The sequence below is a fragment of the Vipera ursinii genome, assembly GCF_947247035.1.
Source record: "Vipera ursinii genome assembly, chromosome: 2".
Classification (NCBI taxonomy): Eukaryota; Metazoa; Chordata; class Lepidosauria; order Squamata; family Viperidae; genus Vipera; species Vipera ursinii.
In genome coordinates, this window is record NC_139513.1 from 134,299,349 (window position 1) to 134,316,915 (window position 17,567).

The 17,567-nt window shown below is 36.4% G+C and overlaps 1 protein-coding gene across 4 annotated transcripts in view; it reads right to left on the minus strand.

Moving 5' to 3' along the window:
• CEP112 (centrosomal protein 112) overlaps positions 1 to 17,567 on the minus strand; it is a gene marked incomplete at its 3' end in the record, with an annotated part of 302,148 nt that overhangs the window by 180,737 nt on the left and 103,844 nt on the right. For all 4 annotated transcript variants that reach the window (XM_083355444.1, XM_083355442.1, XM_083355443.1 and 1 more), the window contains 2 exons: positions 16,267 to 16,346; positions 2,869 to 3,004 (listed from right to left, as the gene is read on the minus strand). In XM_083355444.1, coding sequence (XP_083211570.1) covers positions 2,869 to 3,004; positions 16,267 to 16,346 — 216 coding nt within the window. The remainder of the gene's footprint in view (positions 1 to 2,868; positions 3,005 to 16,266; positions 16,347 to 17,567) is intronic.

Below are 17,567 nucleotides of genomic sequence, written 5' to 3' on the forward strand. Positions count from 1 at the left end.
AGATAGGATCTCAATTACATCACCAGTCTGGATTAGTGGAGTAACACTGAATATCATCACAGTATTGGTATTAAACTTCAGACTTTCAACTTACATCTCCTTGAGTCTTCATGCAAATGTTCAATGGGGGTGAGGCTGGGAAAAATCAAGCCCTGCACCACACACAAAGGAATAGCAATCAGGCTGTTCTGTCTTATACCATCATAACTCATTGCGACCACCATTTCTCTAGGCTGAACAGCACAGCAGTCATGTTCCCAGAGTTTCTACGCATGGGCATCTTAATTGTAAGAGAGACAATTAGTTGTCTTCTTTCATCACAAACAAATCTACCATAGGTGTGCCAAGCTTAATAGCAATCATCAAAAAAAAAACTTCAAAGAACTGTTCCTTTTGAGTCAATGTACCATTATGTTAATCTTTTCTGTTAGATGGAAAGAAGGAAGCCCACTTCAGAAATCTAAATGCCTGTCTGGACTCCCCTTTGGCTGTGATTGCTGAAAACTGGTGCCAGTGTGCTGCAATTCTGAAGTGTGGAACACCTGCTGCCGGCGTCAACCTCCCTCCATCCAGTGCGCTCCTACAGAGAGGGCCTCCTCAGGGTGCCTCCGATCAGAGAATGTCGATTGGTGGCCCCCAGGGGGAGGGCGTTCTCTGTGGGCGCGCCAGACCTGTGGAACCGCTTGCCGGTTGAGCTCCGGTTGGCCCCCGACCTTCGCTCCTTCCGATGCGATCTAAAAACCTATTTATTTGAACAAGCCGGCCTGGTCTGATGGGTTCGGGGTTTGGGTTTTAACATAGCTTTTAATTACTGTATTATATCGGGCATAATTATTTAATCTTTTTTAACTTTTGTATTTTGTATTTTGATATTTATTACCCTGTACACCATCCTGAGTCCTTCGGGAGAAGGGCGGTATAAAATTTTTATATATATATATATATATGCTATAATATAGGGTGTAGGATAATACTACACATTATACTTTTTGAAAAATGATGAAATCTTCACAAAAATCTCAACACATCCTCAAGTATGGTGTTAGTCTACATAGTTGGCAATCTTCAATGCTCCCACCAATATGCTAAGTGCTGGTTTTGGTTATCAAAAATGTGTTCATGTAAGTTCATTTGTTCATTTGTGATGTAAGTGAACAAATCAAGGACAAAAACCTGAATTTATATCAAGCCTTAGAAACAGAATGCAGTATGTCCCAAATGTTGGTATTGATCAAAGCATCCTACAGAAATGTGACAACTCTCATAATTCTATTTTATCAGCTAAACACAATTGATATTTATTTTCTATGTCATGAAAACATAACTGCTCCTTCAGTGTATTAAGAATCTAAAGAGGGATATGTGTACAGAAAGGTGAACCACAATCATGCCACTAACTCAATCTCAAATGCAAAACTTTTTTTCACGCTGTATATAGGCAAGGCTGTCTATAGCACGGGTGTTAAACTCACAACCTCATGTGACATGCTGCGACGTATTGCAACTTTTTTCCCATTGCCAGCAATGGGGTGGGCGTGGTTTTGGCATGACGCATCCGGCCAGCGAGCTGGCAGTTTGGCACCCCTGGTCTATAACAATTACCACTAACTCCTGGAAAGTAATGGGCAATTGGGACTTTAATTACAGATGTGATTAAAAGTAGTGGTACAAATCTCAAATACAACACTTTTTTCATGCTGTATATAGGCAAGACTGTATACAACAATCACCACTAACTCCTGGAACGTAAAGGGGAATTGAGACTTTAAAAACATGTGATTAAAACTACTGGTACCCTACCACTTATCCCCATCCCCAAAATCTCAATCTGCTGTGAAATAAATTGAACCTGACACAAATAAATGAGATTCACCATTCTTTATTCCATAGTCCATAGAGTGGACACTTTGCTTTTGATGAATGACTTAATATATTTTTGCATTTTTCCCCCTATTTGGGTGCCCTCAAGTCAATCTTGAATCCTGGTAGCTGCCTAGACAATTTTGCAGTTTTCTTGGCAAGATTTCTTAAGTGATTTGCCATTGCCTTTTTCCTAAGGCTGAGAGAAATGACTGGCTCAAAGTCACCCAGCTGGCTTTGTCCCTAAGCAAACCTAGAAGTCATGATATAGTCTAATGGCTTCTAGTCTAATGCGTTAACCACTGCACCAAACTGTCTCTCTTATAAATAATAAAACAAATGAAAATGATAACCAATTGGGATTCTTTGGGGAAAAGCTGGAGGAGTACCAATACTTTGGACCATGTCCACTTTTATCTCCTTTGATGAAAATATATGGCATTTTAAGAAACATTTATTCATTTTGCTTTGACTCTTCTATTTTGATTCTTCTATTTACCCTCAGGGAGTTGTGCCAACAAGGATGATCCCTGCAAGATTACAATGAAATACAAAGGGCTTTATTAATTTTTTAAAAAGGGGGAACATGTTTGACATTATTCCACTATCATACCATATATCATAGCAATGCTGACTTTAGAAATTAAGGTAATATTTTTCAGAAAGATAGCTGGAGGGTAGTAGGGCTGAGATGGGTTTTAGAAAATAAATGAGGTAAAACAATGAGCTATAAAACCAAAGCCACAAACAGGATGCAAGTTAATAATTTATTTATTTGGAAAAATCCTATTCAGTACTAAAACCTTGGAGGGTTTTGGAAAATTCTGTTTTAAAAGATTAATCAGCTGCTGACATCTTTTCTTCTGATTCCCAGGCAAAGCTACTACATAGTGAAAGAGTTTGATGTTCCAGAATCAAGTGAAATATGTTTCTAGCCATATAAAAGAAGAATATACTCTCCCACTGAGACAGAGAGTTCCAGAAAGGCTGGCCCTGTGACCTTCTCACCTGTTCTTTCATTTCTGCGTACACTTTTTCTGAGTTCAGCTCCACCTGCCGCTTAAACTCCTCCAAGGCAGCATCAGCCTGCTGGGCTTGTAGTCTCTGTGCCTCCATCACCTGAGTAAGATGCTCCTCCCTCTCCCTAGAAGGCAGAAAAGATTTTCGCTGTTAAAATATCAAATTAAAAAAGCACACCTTCGCATAAAAGACAGGGCTTTTGTCAGACTCGCTTAAAATAATATTCATTATAATATTCACTTTTTAATCTTCTGTCCTTGCTTATCTTGCCTTTCACGACTAGTATTTTGAAGGAGAAAACAATGTTATTATTTTTACTCTCCCACTGATCTGAAATCACCTAAACAAAGGATTGAGTTCTTTAAAAAAAATCCCCAGTAAAAAAAAAAAGTTGTAGAAGCACTGCAGTTTTGAGTCATGCGGAATTTCACCTTTCCTTAAATAACATTATCCAATCATCCTAAAATATTCACTTAAGATAATATTTTAGTATATTGTGATTTTTAAAAAATACTTCAAAGAGCAATTCCTATCCACAATCTCTCCAAAATTCTGTGGCTAGTGTATAGTAGCTTATATACCCAATTTAGTCCCCCCCGCCCCTTTTAACATATGTGGATATATTAATATTTTGTCTTCATCCAACCAGTATATAAAGCTAAAGAAAAACTATGAAAATCGTCTATGGAACCATTTATTCAATGAAAAATGAACGAGTATGCCATTTCCTTCCATGGAAAAAATAAGTGCACCCTGAGCTCTAGTATATGGTATTGCTCCCTTTAGCAGAAACAACTTTAAGTAGGCATTTCTTATATCTATTAGTCTCTGACATCAATGGGAGGATGTTTTTTCAGTTGTGTGATGTTTGAAGAGTTTCTTCCATGCACAGCCTGTTTCAAATCACTGATGGGATTTAGATCCAGGTTTTGACTTGGCCATTCAGAACCTTCCATTGATTTTTAAGTGTTTTTTTAAGGGAGAAAGGAAATTAAACTTCCTTTGGAGGATGGAGAGAAATGAATTTAACGTCTTTTGAAAGGAGGAAAGGATGCAACCTGTTTTGAAGAGAGGTGCTCCTCCATGCACTGGAGGCTCTAAGGTCTGAAGCAGGTCAGCTACCAATGCGAGGCCTGCTATCTGGGGAAAAGGGGCAAGATTGCTGCCTCAGCTTCATTGCAACAGCATGGTCCCTTGGCACTTGCTGCAGTTCAGACCGAGAGGGAACTCCTGCTACATGGTGCTCCTGGCTCAGCCTATGCCACAGCACCACCAGGCAACTTCTGCTGCTGCAGTTAAGCTGCTGCAGTGAGCTTGTGCAGGACTCCTCGCAAGTTAAAAGCCCACACTTTTGGAGATTGGTGACTCTATTATTGTTAGTTTTAAGAGATTCAGAAAATGGCAAACCAAAATGTTTCTGAACAGCAGAGATGGTACTGAGGTGGAGACTGATGAATGAGTGGTAAATCTGGGCCAATGAAGCTTCTTCAGGCAAGAAGAAGGTAGGAGATTGCATACTTGAGTTCTAAAAGACAGTTCCTTGCAAGGAAACCTGCAAGATCTGGAGGGATTCTCCAAGCAACCCATGAGTACAAAACAAGGAGCCAAAGAAGAAATACCAGGCTCACAACCTCATGTGAAGACTGCTTAAGGATACTGGATTCACCCACTCCATTTTCCAGTGCATATTTGGATCACAATAATTTTAAAAACAATAGAGATCTTCCAAGCAGCACAGCTACTAAACCACCTAGTGAGTGATCCTTTTAACAGGTTTAAACTAAAAAGAAAAGAAATAATTGCAAGGATTTAAAACCAATTAAAAGGAAAAAGCCTTCCAAGAGTCTGAATTAAGAAAGTTTAAAAAGACTTAAGGAAGCAGATGAAGTTGAAATATTGTTTACTTTAAAATAGTTTAAATTAATTAAATAAATAATACATACATCTGTGGGAACTGTTTGAACTTGCTAAAAAGGACAGTTGGTTTTGTTAAACAAAGATAAGGGAAAGTTCCAAAAGCTTATGTGACTACATGAGTATCAAATGGGATGAAAGAGGTAAAGATACAGAAAAAACGGGAGGAATCTCTTTAACTTTTACTTTCTGGATTACATATTAAAGAATAGAAATAGCTACTACCAGAAAAGCAGCAAAAAAAAGGCTGGAGAGAGCAAACAGAGCAAATAACAGGAAAAGGGTTTATGTCAGAGATTTTACAAAGATTGTTTTGAAGCACTGGGGAAGAATGTTACAGCATAAGTGTTAAAAGAGATCTAGTTTCATTTGAAAGGAGAACAGAGGAAAGATTTGCAAATATGAAAGAAAGGATGAATAAAAATGTTGAAGAATCTGTGAAGCTGAGTGGAAAGGTCAAATAAATTAAAGACAAAATGGAAATGGTGGAAAATAAAACAGAAATAATAAATCAAGATAGAAAAAGATTTAGATAACGTGGCACCATAAGAGAGAAAGTATTTTAAGACTGAGAACTGTTTCAGAGAAACCTGGTGAAGATATTAGAGAGGGGTTTTCTTTAATATGAATTTTTAACAAAAGTTTTGGTAGGACGAAGAACAGATGGATGCAGAACTGAACAAAGTGTACAAAATTAATATATGACATGCAAAGCTTAGAAATGTGCCAAGAGACATATTTATGCACTTCATCAGGAGAAAGAAAAGAGACCAATTTCTACAATAATATTTTAATATTTAATAGATAAATATTGGAAAAAATGGAAGCATTCTCAATTAACCAACAATTAGTTCATCTAATCTTTGTTTCATAAAGAGATCTCACTCAAAGTAATATGTAACCCCCAGGATCATTTTACAAGTGCCATTAGAACTGGACAGGGTGTCAAGAAAGGCTGCATATTGGTCCCATTCTTATTCAATTTCCATATGAACTCAATGGTGGGCCATCTCCTCTACACAAACTTTCACTCTCCAAAACTTCACAGAAGACCCATCTCTCTTCTACTCTATCCTGACACTGCAGCAATATTTTTAAGAACACATACTGGCCTTTAAAGAACACTGAGAGCATTAACTTAGTACTGCAAGTAAAACCAGTTAGAAATCAATTTACAGATTTTTTCCCAAAAAAATGAATAAAGTAAATATATCTGCAGCATTTGAATTAATAGAAACCAAGCCTATAGCACAATTTCTTTATGATGCCCAGCTATGCCCCTTCTCCAATTTTGCAGTGTTCAAACTTGTTCAATCCAAATTTCTAAGATCGGCCCTTCAAGTCCCAAAATGTGTTTCTAATGCCTCCCAAAGACTAGAGAGGTTTCATGAAAGTGAAGGCCTAAAGTGGGATGACCATACCCAACTATTGGTTTAGAGTCTAGATGATCTTTCTTTGCCCTTTACCTTGCCGCATTAACTGTGAGGGAATATTGCTTATTCAATGCCTATATTACAGAGTCATTTGTGCCATTGCTCTTCACTCTGTCTCATCTGTTAACTAAAAATAAAATTCCAAATCTTTTCATTCATTCCTTATCAGCAAAAGTCCAGTAAGGGATGTCAGATATAACTATATTGTCCCCTTGATAAAATAAGCCAGCTTTGTATTATTCCCTATACATTTAAAAGATCTGAACTCTTAACCCAGTCAAATAGACTCCTGTAGCTTGGTTTCTTGTCATCTTTGTTTTATCCTTCTCATCAAAATCTTTCAAAACTTTAGCAAGTCTCTTTTGTACAGCCAGTAAGAGGAATTCAATCTTTTTGTCACTTGTCAAAAATTCCTTCAAAACTCTGACAGATCTCCTTTGTACATCAAGTAAAAGAAAAATATCTATATCTCCTTTCTGGTTTGATGGTTGCATATGTCTTTTAGGCACTGAAGCATCATCCTATTTCATTTGAAAGTCCAGTACATCCTTTTCTGCATCGCTCTCATTACTTGCCACATTTATATCCACTTTCAGATTAATTTCAAATTTATCCAGAGTGTCTTGTTTTTCTTCCACTGCGTCCTTAACAGTTCATCTATCCATCATTTCCAATAATTTCAAAGCTCATTTGTCATAAATTTTCAAAAACTTTTCATAATTTTCATCAATGTTCATTATTATAATATTTCCTTGCATTCTGTTGTTATCCTCTAGCACCCTCTAGTTTCCAACCTTTAAAGCCCTATTATCTTGTTTAATAACATTTTTCAAATGCTTTTAAAATTGTATTTAAAATTCTTTCTCTAAAGAGGAGGAGACTCACCTAGCAAATGTAATATTGCTTACAATTCCAAAGGAATTTAATCCTTCCAAAGCAACAGAAAAAAATGCAAATCCAAGTTGATTATGTTCGGTCAAACTCAATGTTCTTAAAAAAGGCTGTGTTGAGCAAAAATGGTTTCTCTCCCAACTCCCAGCCACTGGATCCATAAGCACCACAAATTGACAATTACATGGTTTACTCATGAACAGCAGCCGTGTGGAGTCATGTGGGTTATCTTAAGATCTCCCCTTATTCCAAGAAGAGATAGGTGGCTTGGATGTTGTATCCAGCTGCCAACTGCTTCATAACACCGTGTTACCAAAAAAGCAACATTTAACTCATCATGGCTCTCAACCAAAAGTCTCAAATACTTACTTCTGGAATTTGATATTAAATGAATTATTAAAAAAAGAAAAAATATACAGTGTTTAGATAGACTTTCTTTTTCATGATTTTTTTTCTTCTCTTTCTTCTGAATTTCCTTAAATTTTAATTATAATTAATATAAAAATTATTAATGAAACCTTTTTTGGAGGAAGGCATTCCTTCATGCACAGTGAGCTCTAGGCTTGTGTCTGATGTGTCTTCAACTTGGCCTGTTCCAGAGCAGTTTGCTATAATGGCAAGATAGGAGAGGGATTGTTTGCCTGCTATCCCAGGTGAAAAGCACCTCCTGCAGTAGTGTGTTGGATATGTTCACTGTCTTATTTGTAAAAGTAATAATACAAACAAATAAACAAACAAATAAATAACAACTCCAGGTTTCCTGTCTAACCTTGATGCTCTATCCCAAGTTTTGGAGTATGAGATGCTAATATAAATCCAGCATCAGAGTACCATTTTTATTTCAATAACTATAATGGATCCATTTTTATTTCAATAACTATAGCAAAATGACTACTTGAGGAGTAAGATAGTTAAACCAAGTTATGAGGGACCTAAGATCTATATCAAAGTGCCAGCAACCATAAATCAAGTAGAATAGAAAGTATCTGTAAAAACTACACCAATGAGTAAAGTGATACTGAAAAGAAATAGCATGCCTGATGCTTCAGCTAAAACTTTCCTTGGTAGCTTAAATCTTAACTTATAGGGAGATGACTGAAGTCCCTCGCTTAGTCAGGAAATATGGCTTTACAATCCTTACTAATCTGAATACATGCAATTAACAGTTGATTGTGGAAAACCAAATTTATAGCTGGTTCTCCCAGTCAGAATCATGTCATCCTTGCCTCTTACAGGTAAGAGTGCAATTTATCTGATCATAGGAACGATTGTACTTTTCCCAGTAAGTAATATGATATCAGCTTTTATGCTGTAATTCTCATATTTAACTATACATTTTTAAGACATGTTAATTTATTGTTGAATACTTTCTAGCATAACAAATGAAATGGAATCATAAAATCAATCAGATTAAATGCTACGCACATTTTCATCTAATCAATTGCATATCATATAAGCCTTTTTTTCTTTAGGGAAATTGACCAAGTCCTTTATTTTAATTATTATTTTTCTTAGTAAATCTAAGAACTATAATTAAAATAAAATTCTACATAGTTCTGAAAATGATTTCCTAATAGTGAAGAAAGAGTATACTAATGTCCCCAAACCTTATTCCATATGTACTTATAAATACTCTAAACTATACACATGTGTGCATAGTTTATACACACATATATTATATTTGTTGTTGTTGTTAGTTGCAAAGTCGTGTCCAACCCATCGCGACCCCATGGACAACATTCCTCCAGGCCTTCCTGTCTTCTACCATCTTCTGGAGACCATTTAAGCTCACGCCTACTGCTTCAGTGACTCCATCCAGCCACCTCATTCTCTGTCGTCCCCTTCTTCTATTGCCCTCGATCTTTCCCAGCATTAGGCTCTTCTCCAGTGAGTCCTTCCTTCTCATTAGGTGGCCAAAGTATTTGAGTTTCAACTTCGGGATTTGGCCTTCTAAAGAGCAGTCAGGGTTGATCTCCTCTAGGACTGACCGGTTTGATCACCTTGCAGTCCAAGGGACTCACAGGAGTCTTCCCCAGCACCATAGTTCAAAGGCCTCAATTCTTTGGCGCTCAGCCTTTCTTATGGTCCAACTTTCACTGCCATACATTGCAACTGGGAAGACCATAGCCTTGACTATACACACTTTTGTTGGCAGGGTGATGTCTCTGCTTTTTAGTATGCTGACCAGATTTGCCATAGCTTTCCTCCCCAGGAGCAAGTGTCTTTTAATTTCTTGGCTGCAATCCCCATCTGCGGTGATCTTGGAGCCCAGGAAAATAAAATCTGTCACTACCTCCGTTTCTTCCCCATCTATTTGCCAGGAATTGAGTGGGCTGGATGCCATGATCTTGATTTTCTTAATGTTGAGTTTCAAGCCCACTTTTGCACTCTCCTTCTTCACCTGCATCAAGAGGCTCTTTAGTTCCTCTTCATTTTCTACAATTAGAGTGGTATCATCTGCATATCTTAGGTTGTTGATATTTCTTCCAGCAATCTTAATTCCAACTTTTGATTCATCTAGCCCTGCCTTTCTCATGATGGGCTCTGTGTATAAGTTAAATAGGCACGGTGACAGTATACAGCCTTGCCGGACCCCTTTCCCAATTTTGAACCAATCAGTGGTTCCGTGTCCAGTTCTCACTGTTGCTTCTTGACCCGCATATAGGTTTCTCAAGAGACAAATAAGATGGTCTGGTACTCCCATCTCTTTAAGAACTTGCCACAATTTGTTGTGATCCACGCAATCAAAGGCTTTAGCATAGTCAATGAAGCAGATGTTTTTCTGGAACTCCCTAGCTTTCTCCATGATCCAGCGTATGTTGGCAATTTGATCTCTAGTTCCTCTGCCTCTTCGAAATCCTGCCTGTACTTCTGGTACTTCTCGATTCCCATACTGCTGGAGTCTAGCTTGTAGGATTTTAAGCATAGTTTACTAGCATGTGAAATGAGTGCAATGGTGCGATAGTTTGAGCATTCTTTGGCACTGCCTTTCTTTGGAATTGGAATGTAAACTGATCTTTTCCAATCCTGTGGCCACTGATGAGTTTTCCAAATTTGCTGGCAAATTGAGTGTAGCACTTTTATTGCATCATCTTTTAGGATTTTGAATAGCTCAGCTGGAATACTGTCACCTCCACTACCTTTGTTGTTGCTTAGATTTCCTAAGGCCCACTTCACTTCACATTCTAATCCAGGATGTCTGGCTTGGGGTCAGTGACCACCCAACTGTGGTAATCTGGGACATTAAGCTCATTCTTGTATAGTTCTTCTGTGTAGTTTTGCCACCTCTTCTTAATCTCTTCTGCCTCTGTTAGGTCCCTGCCATTTTGGTCCTTTATCATGTCCAATTTTGCATGAAACGTTCCCTTCATCTCCAATTTTCTTGAAGAGATCTCTGTGTCCTCCCTATTCTATTGTTTTCTTCTATTTCTTTGCACTGTTCATTTAAGAAGGCATTCTTATGTCTTCTAGCTATTCTCTGGAATTCTGCATTTAATTGGGCGTATCTTCCATTGAATCGTCACACAGTAATCAGCCATCCCCACCAATTTGGAACTGTCTGAATCTATCAGGCTTAGAAGAGCATTTGAGGCAGGTAGAAGAAAAGTTGATGTAACAAAAGAAAATTTAAATTGATACATCTAGTAGCTTTTTCCACATTTTGCACCTCTCAAAATCTTTGTGTGGATAATTCTATAGATAATATTGAAAAACAAATACACAAGAATCTGCCTGTCACAAATGAAAATGGTTTATTTGTTCCCAGAAAGATTCTGATTTGAGCAAGTAAAATCTGGTATAAAGGCTTTGAATTGCCCTCAGAATCCAGGGAGAAGATCAAAAACCAAACCAAACCAAAAATTACTTCCATCTTTTCTCATTAAATATAAAATATCCAAAATGGAACTTCATAGTGAGAGGGTTCTTATTAATGAACAGCAAAAAATTATGCGTCCAAGTATTTGTGTCATTCGGCCTATTAATAGAATGGATGCAAAAATATTTATCTAAATGAAGATATACATATCTGAAGAAGAGACTTAATGGATTTCAAATCTGTTTTAAAGTGCAGAGAAGAGGCGGGAAAGCTCTTACCTATTAACATCTGAAAATTAAATGAATTGGAGATTTCAAAGGATAAAATTAAAATGTAACAAAAGAACAACAAAATCCAGTATGTATTGCATCTACCTGATTCAAACAACCCCAAAATATCAATACCCAAATGCCTGTTTAAAGAGAGACTTAAATGCCTCCTGAAGGGCTAATATGGAGAGGCACCAGACACACCTTCTAGGACCAGGTTGTTCTGGGAACCATTACAGAGCAAGGCCTTTGGGTCCATGTCCTTATAAATACTTATAAGAATATTGTATCTTTTATAAATTACAGAGATATGGTTGCATTTTCGGTGCTTGGCAACTGGCTTACCACCAGATTCCCATCACGAGACTGTGATTTGCAATGAAATGCCCATTGGCTATGTTCACTTAACAACCACCTGATTTGTTTAATGACCATGGTGACTCATTTTACAACTGTTATAAAAACAGCTGTAAAATAGAGTAAGAACACATGGTGCCTCAACTTAAGACACAACAACCAAAATTCTGGGCTTCGTTGTAGTTGTAAGTCGAGAATTATCTACATTCTTGAAAAGAGGAACAAAAAGTCCCTTGGAAGCATCCTAGCTCAGCCATTCAAAATTAATGGATGCCAATACAATATAGAAACATTTGTTAACAGAAAATGTCTCAGCTTATTCCTTGAGTATGGAACTGTACTATAAAAAAGTACCATAGTACCTTTTTCTTTTCCATTAATTCCTATTTAATTTTAGAGAATTACGGTAGTTTTGAGAATCATGTAGATATTGCACCAAAACAAAGAAATAAAACTTAATTGACCTAAAATCTTGTGTTTGCATCCAAATTTTCAGCCAGCAGTATAGCTAGCCTGAGGCTGAAACCCTGAACTCTTATTTAGAGCTGAAAAATGTTCAACAGTTAATTGGCAATGGAAACTGTAAGAGGAAAAAAAATCTTCAATTTACCCAAAATGAATTTTGTGATGGGTCTGGCAAGGAGAACTGTCAAAGTACTAATCTCTTATATAACCTCATCTCTTCCAATTTATCACACTGATTTGTATGCCCATCCTGTCATTCATGAGAACAAAAGACAGAAGTGGCAAAATTATAGTGGCAGCAGTCAAAAAAGGAACCATAAGAAAATTCAAAAGTTCTGCTGTGGAATTAAATTTGATATGTAGGGATTTGAATTTATAACTGTGCAAGCTTATAAGCCAACTCATTCACACCACTTTGCTAAATCTTTTGGAGGACGATACTAAACATAATAATCATAATTTTTATTATAGTCACTAACCACCAAATCAAACCACTGACTTCGTAAAAAGAATAAAAGAACAAAGGAACAAAACTTGGGGAGCCATGACATAGAAAAGAAAGCATACATGTTATCTAGAGGGAATAGTAAAAATGCTTTCAAGATTCACATATTTCTCAGGAATCAACAGGAGCATTCATCACAGATACAACAAGTACAGATAGTAAGCTATTAAAAGTAAAACCTAAATGATACAAATAAAAGGACCAAATGAATTAATAAAAATATTTTAAGAGTAAGATACTAAAATGCTGCCTAAGAAATGAGGCTCAATCTGACTTCTCTACTTGGTAGCAAACTTGATCTAAAAATTGAGAAAACTCTTTCCCTTCAAGGAGTTAAAATTAGATCTTTATCCAACCAACTTGTTCCAGGAGGAAAACATCCATTGTGAGGATTACAAGTCTCTCCCCTTTTTGAAAGCAGAAAAATTATGTTACATAGATTCTTATGGAGTCTTTGTTGCTCTTTGAGTTTGGTTGTTTACTTTCAGATGTTTCATTACCTAACTAAGTAACATCACAAAGATTCCACAGTTCAGCCCTGAGCTACACAAGCTAGTCTTCGACTTACTGTAGGTAATCCTCAACCATTCATTTAGTGACCATTCGAAATTACAACAGCACTGAAAAAATTGACTTATGACCGTTTTTCACGATTACGACCACTGCGGCATCTACATGATCATGTGATCAAAGTTTGGACAGTTGCCAACTGGCATATATTTATGATGGTTGCAGTGTCCTGAGGTCATGTGATCACCTCTTATAACCTTCTGACAATTAAAATCAATGGGGAAGACAGATTGACTTAACAGCTAACTTTACTGCAGTGTTTTACTTAGCAACTGTGGCAAGAATGGTCATAAAATGGGACAAAATTAACTTAACAGCTGTCTCATTTAGCAACATAAATTTGGGGCTCAATTGTGGCCATAAGTTGAGGCTTACCTGTATATTCTCTTCTATAGACTCCTGTTAATAGAGCTAGTGCCATCCTATCCTTTCACTTTTCTTTCTTGTGAGAAATTTAGCAAGCGTACATGAAGATATTTGATTTTTCAGAGGCGGTTCTGAAGTATAAATTGTTAACAAAACATTCAAGCCATCATCTTCTGGGCATTTTTTTTCTTTAATTTTAAAGGCAAACTATGTGTTTTTGTAACAGTCTGCCCATTTAAAAAAATAAAAAAAAATAAAGGCAATCACATTTCCTGTTGTTGGAAAAGGCAAAATGAAGTGGAAGGAACCAATGCAATCAATAGCTATTAAGTCATGCTGGTCTACCATTTTCAGGATCTTCAGGAAAATGTTAACTCCACATCTTTAAACTCATAAATATATTTAGGCGAAGAAGGCTTATCATATTAAACTGGGAAAAAGTGAAGATCGGTAGGCTTGGAGAGGCCAGGTTTAATGTTTAATGAAGTTTAATGAAGAGAAGGATGAGGGGAGACATGATAGCAGTGTTCCAATATCTCAGGGGCTGTCACAAAGAGGAGGGACTGAAGCTATTCTCCAAAGCGCCCGAAGGCAAGACAAGAAGTAACAGATGGAAACTAGTCAAGGAGAGAAGCAACCTAGAACTAAGGAGAAACTTCCTGACAGTTAGAACTATTAACCAGTGGAACAACCTGCCTCCAGAAGCTGTGAATGCTCCAACACTTGGAAGTTTTTAAGAAGAGACTAGACAGCCATTTGTCCGAAATGGTATAGGGTTTCCTGCCTGAGCAGGGGGTTGGACTAGATGACCTCCAAGGTCCCTTCCAACTTGATGATGATGATGATGATGTCAGGAAATGCACAATATATCCATTTAAACTTGTTCTTTTCCCTGCACACGTGTGCTGGCTTACACAAGAAAAGGGGGAGTAACTTGCGACAAACGAATAAACTTGTAGTTCCCCTCTGGAAGTATGTGCAATATAGCAACATTCTGTGCACAAATTATTCTGTTCATGGGATAATCAGTTTGGGGTGACCTATGTTCAGGGCAAAAATAACAGTTCTAAGACGGGTTTCTGCAATACTGGCAGGCCAAAGTAGCAGGGGGACCAGCAAAGGCCACATTGGACGATAGGAAGAAATAGATAAAATGAGAATGGAAGTCAGGAAAGCTGCTACAAAGATGGCCAACTGGGTTGGCCATACAGAGAAGTAGAAAAAGAAGGTCAATAGGAATGGCTAAGAGAAAGTAGGGAAAGGAAGTTGGTGGCCAGACTGGTGGGCATACCAGCACAAAGGTCCTGCAGAAGGAGAAAATGGTGAGGTTGGCGCAGCTAAGGAGAATTAGGAAAAGGAAAATTTTCTTGTTGCATTAAAATATGAACAGACATGAACTTTAGCATTCAAGGTAGATGGGAGGAATATTTAAAAGTTCAAAAATAGAAAAGTGTCTTTTTCTTCCTTTTCTTTCTTTAAAAACTAGACTTTATATTGAAAAGACAGAGATCATTTAGTTTATTGCAGCATATCACTGAATATGGACGAATCTTTCTGAAACTATTGCAACAGAATAACTATTGCAAATATGTTTCTTCCATGTGTGTGCGCGTTTTTTTTCCCCCTGAGGGAACATGCCATTCATTTTCAGTAATACATGACTGGAAGTAAGAATGGCATTGCTTTACTTTAATTAGTTTTGCTCAATACAAAGGACACTAAACAAACACATTTAAAATTATGAAGAAAGTACATGAGTCACCCAGCATTTTCTAACCCTAATAGCCTCAGGTGCATAAGTAAAATGAAGGCAAGATAATACAATTAAAAGAAACCTAACATTTCTGGAATACCTCCACTTAAAGCCTATTTTTTAAAATTCAAAATACTATAGTTGGGTGCTTTATTCTTGTTTTTCAAAGCCATATTTTTATAGAGCTTTAGAATTTTCCTTTTTTTCTTAATACAATCCCTTCATCTTAAATATCTCATCTATGAAATCTATAGTGATTTCTTGGGATCTAGCCACCCACTCCTATGTCTAATGTATTAAACCTGGGAGATTTTTTTTTTAAACTGACATTGTGGACTTTTTTGTGACTTAGCTACTTAAGCAGACTCATGTAGCAAGTATAAAATAATATAATCTGTATGAATATTTATATTATTTATCTATAAAAACTTCACATGTAATTAGGATGTTGAAACTTTGCATCAATTTATTTTAGATTTACAGACAAAATCTGTAAACAGAAAATTCTATATAAAACTACAACGAATCTCGCTATCAGACAAATCCATGAATTTTAGATGCAATTGGAATCAGAATATCAGTAAAGTACAAGGACTACAGATAGTTCTTGAAGTACAACCACAACTGAGCCCAAATTTTCTGCTACTAAGCAAGATATTGTTACGTGTATTTTGCCCCATTTTACAACCTTCCTTGCCTCAGTTGTTAAGTGAATCACCGCAGTTGTTAAGTCATTAACACGTTAAGTGAATCTGGCTTTCCCATTGACTTTGCTTGTCCAAAGATTGCAAATGATCATCACATAATCCTGGGTCACTGCAACCGTCATAAATACATGCAAGTAGCCAAGTTTCTGAATTTTGATCATGTGACCACAAAGGTATTACAATGATCATAAGTGTGAAAAACGGTCATAAGTCACTTTTTTCAGTGCTGTTGTAATGCTGAATGATCACTTAACAAATGGTTATAAGTCAAGGACTACCTGTATAATCTTTCTTAAAACCATTTGAAGAAAGGATTTCATAATGAAATATTATTTTTACCTCAGAAGATCTTCCAGCTTCCGTATCTTCTTGTGAGATTCCATTCTCTCTTTATCAAAATTGCTCTGAATTTCATAAATCTAATTTTTAAGGAAAAAAAAGATAAAGTGGAGTTAATTCTAGAAACCATGTGATGAGTGACATACCCACTATCATTCGGATTTGGGACTATTCAGATTAGCTCTATAACTGCAATCTCTGCAGACTTCAGAGTTTGGAAAATACAGCAAATGAAGAAAGGCAACAGACTAAGTATTAATAAGTAGAGATCAATATTGCAGGACTTCACATATTGTAATTATCTGTCAGAAATACTCAAGTACATTCTACACTATATAGACTCTAAAACCCCTTCCTATTACAATTTTATGCTCTAACTCTAACCTAATTGCAAGGTTTTATGGTTGCAATGTTTTTACTATTGCTGTTTAATAGTGAATTATTTTTGTTTTGTTGCCCTGTGACTTTTGTTAAGACTTTTTAGTTACACAAAAAATAAATTACATATCTAAAGAACTGTTTTGAACTGCTACTGAAGTCATGCTAATAAAATTACAGAAATATGTTGCTGTATCTAAAATCCTAAAATGTAACATGCTTACAATGCAAATAATATGGAATTGAAAGTTCCTTTTCTCTTTTTGAAATAGCTGTTTTCCATAGTGACAAACCACGTCTGCAGCTGAACAATGTCTTTTCGCAACACAAAACTACTATTATCAAAAAGCATGATTACTATTAGATTTGTACAGGTATGCTACATCTTTGAAATGTGACTACTGAAATTTGGACTGAGGATTTAACAAAACCATAGCTGTTTTCAGAATAGTGTTCACATTACCTCTACAATCAATGCTTAATTATAATAATCATGAAAGAAGCTAAATGCTGGTCACACAGCCAACTGTCTTAATAAAGTGTGACTATTCCATTTAACCTAGTTTTATTTAATCTGACTGGCAGGGACTTAAAAGAATCCTCAAAGTTGCAGCCCTACTAAATCCTTGTCATCATACCAACTTCAGCTTTCAAAGGCCAGAGAAAGGTGATACTTTATGTAGTTCAGTTTTAAAAAACACAAAATTAGTATTTGTCAATATGCTAAAAAATTAAACAGTTGAGTTCTAAATAGCAAATAAAATCTATTTACTATTGGAAAATTTACTACTGGAAGTTCTGATAGTGTGATTTAGTAGCATTCACTTCCTATCTCTCCCCAATTCCAAAGAAAATAAATTCAAAGAAACAAATAAACAGCTTTCCCAAAGATGCTTTTTCACGAGGCAACTGGACTTTCTTGG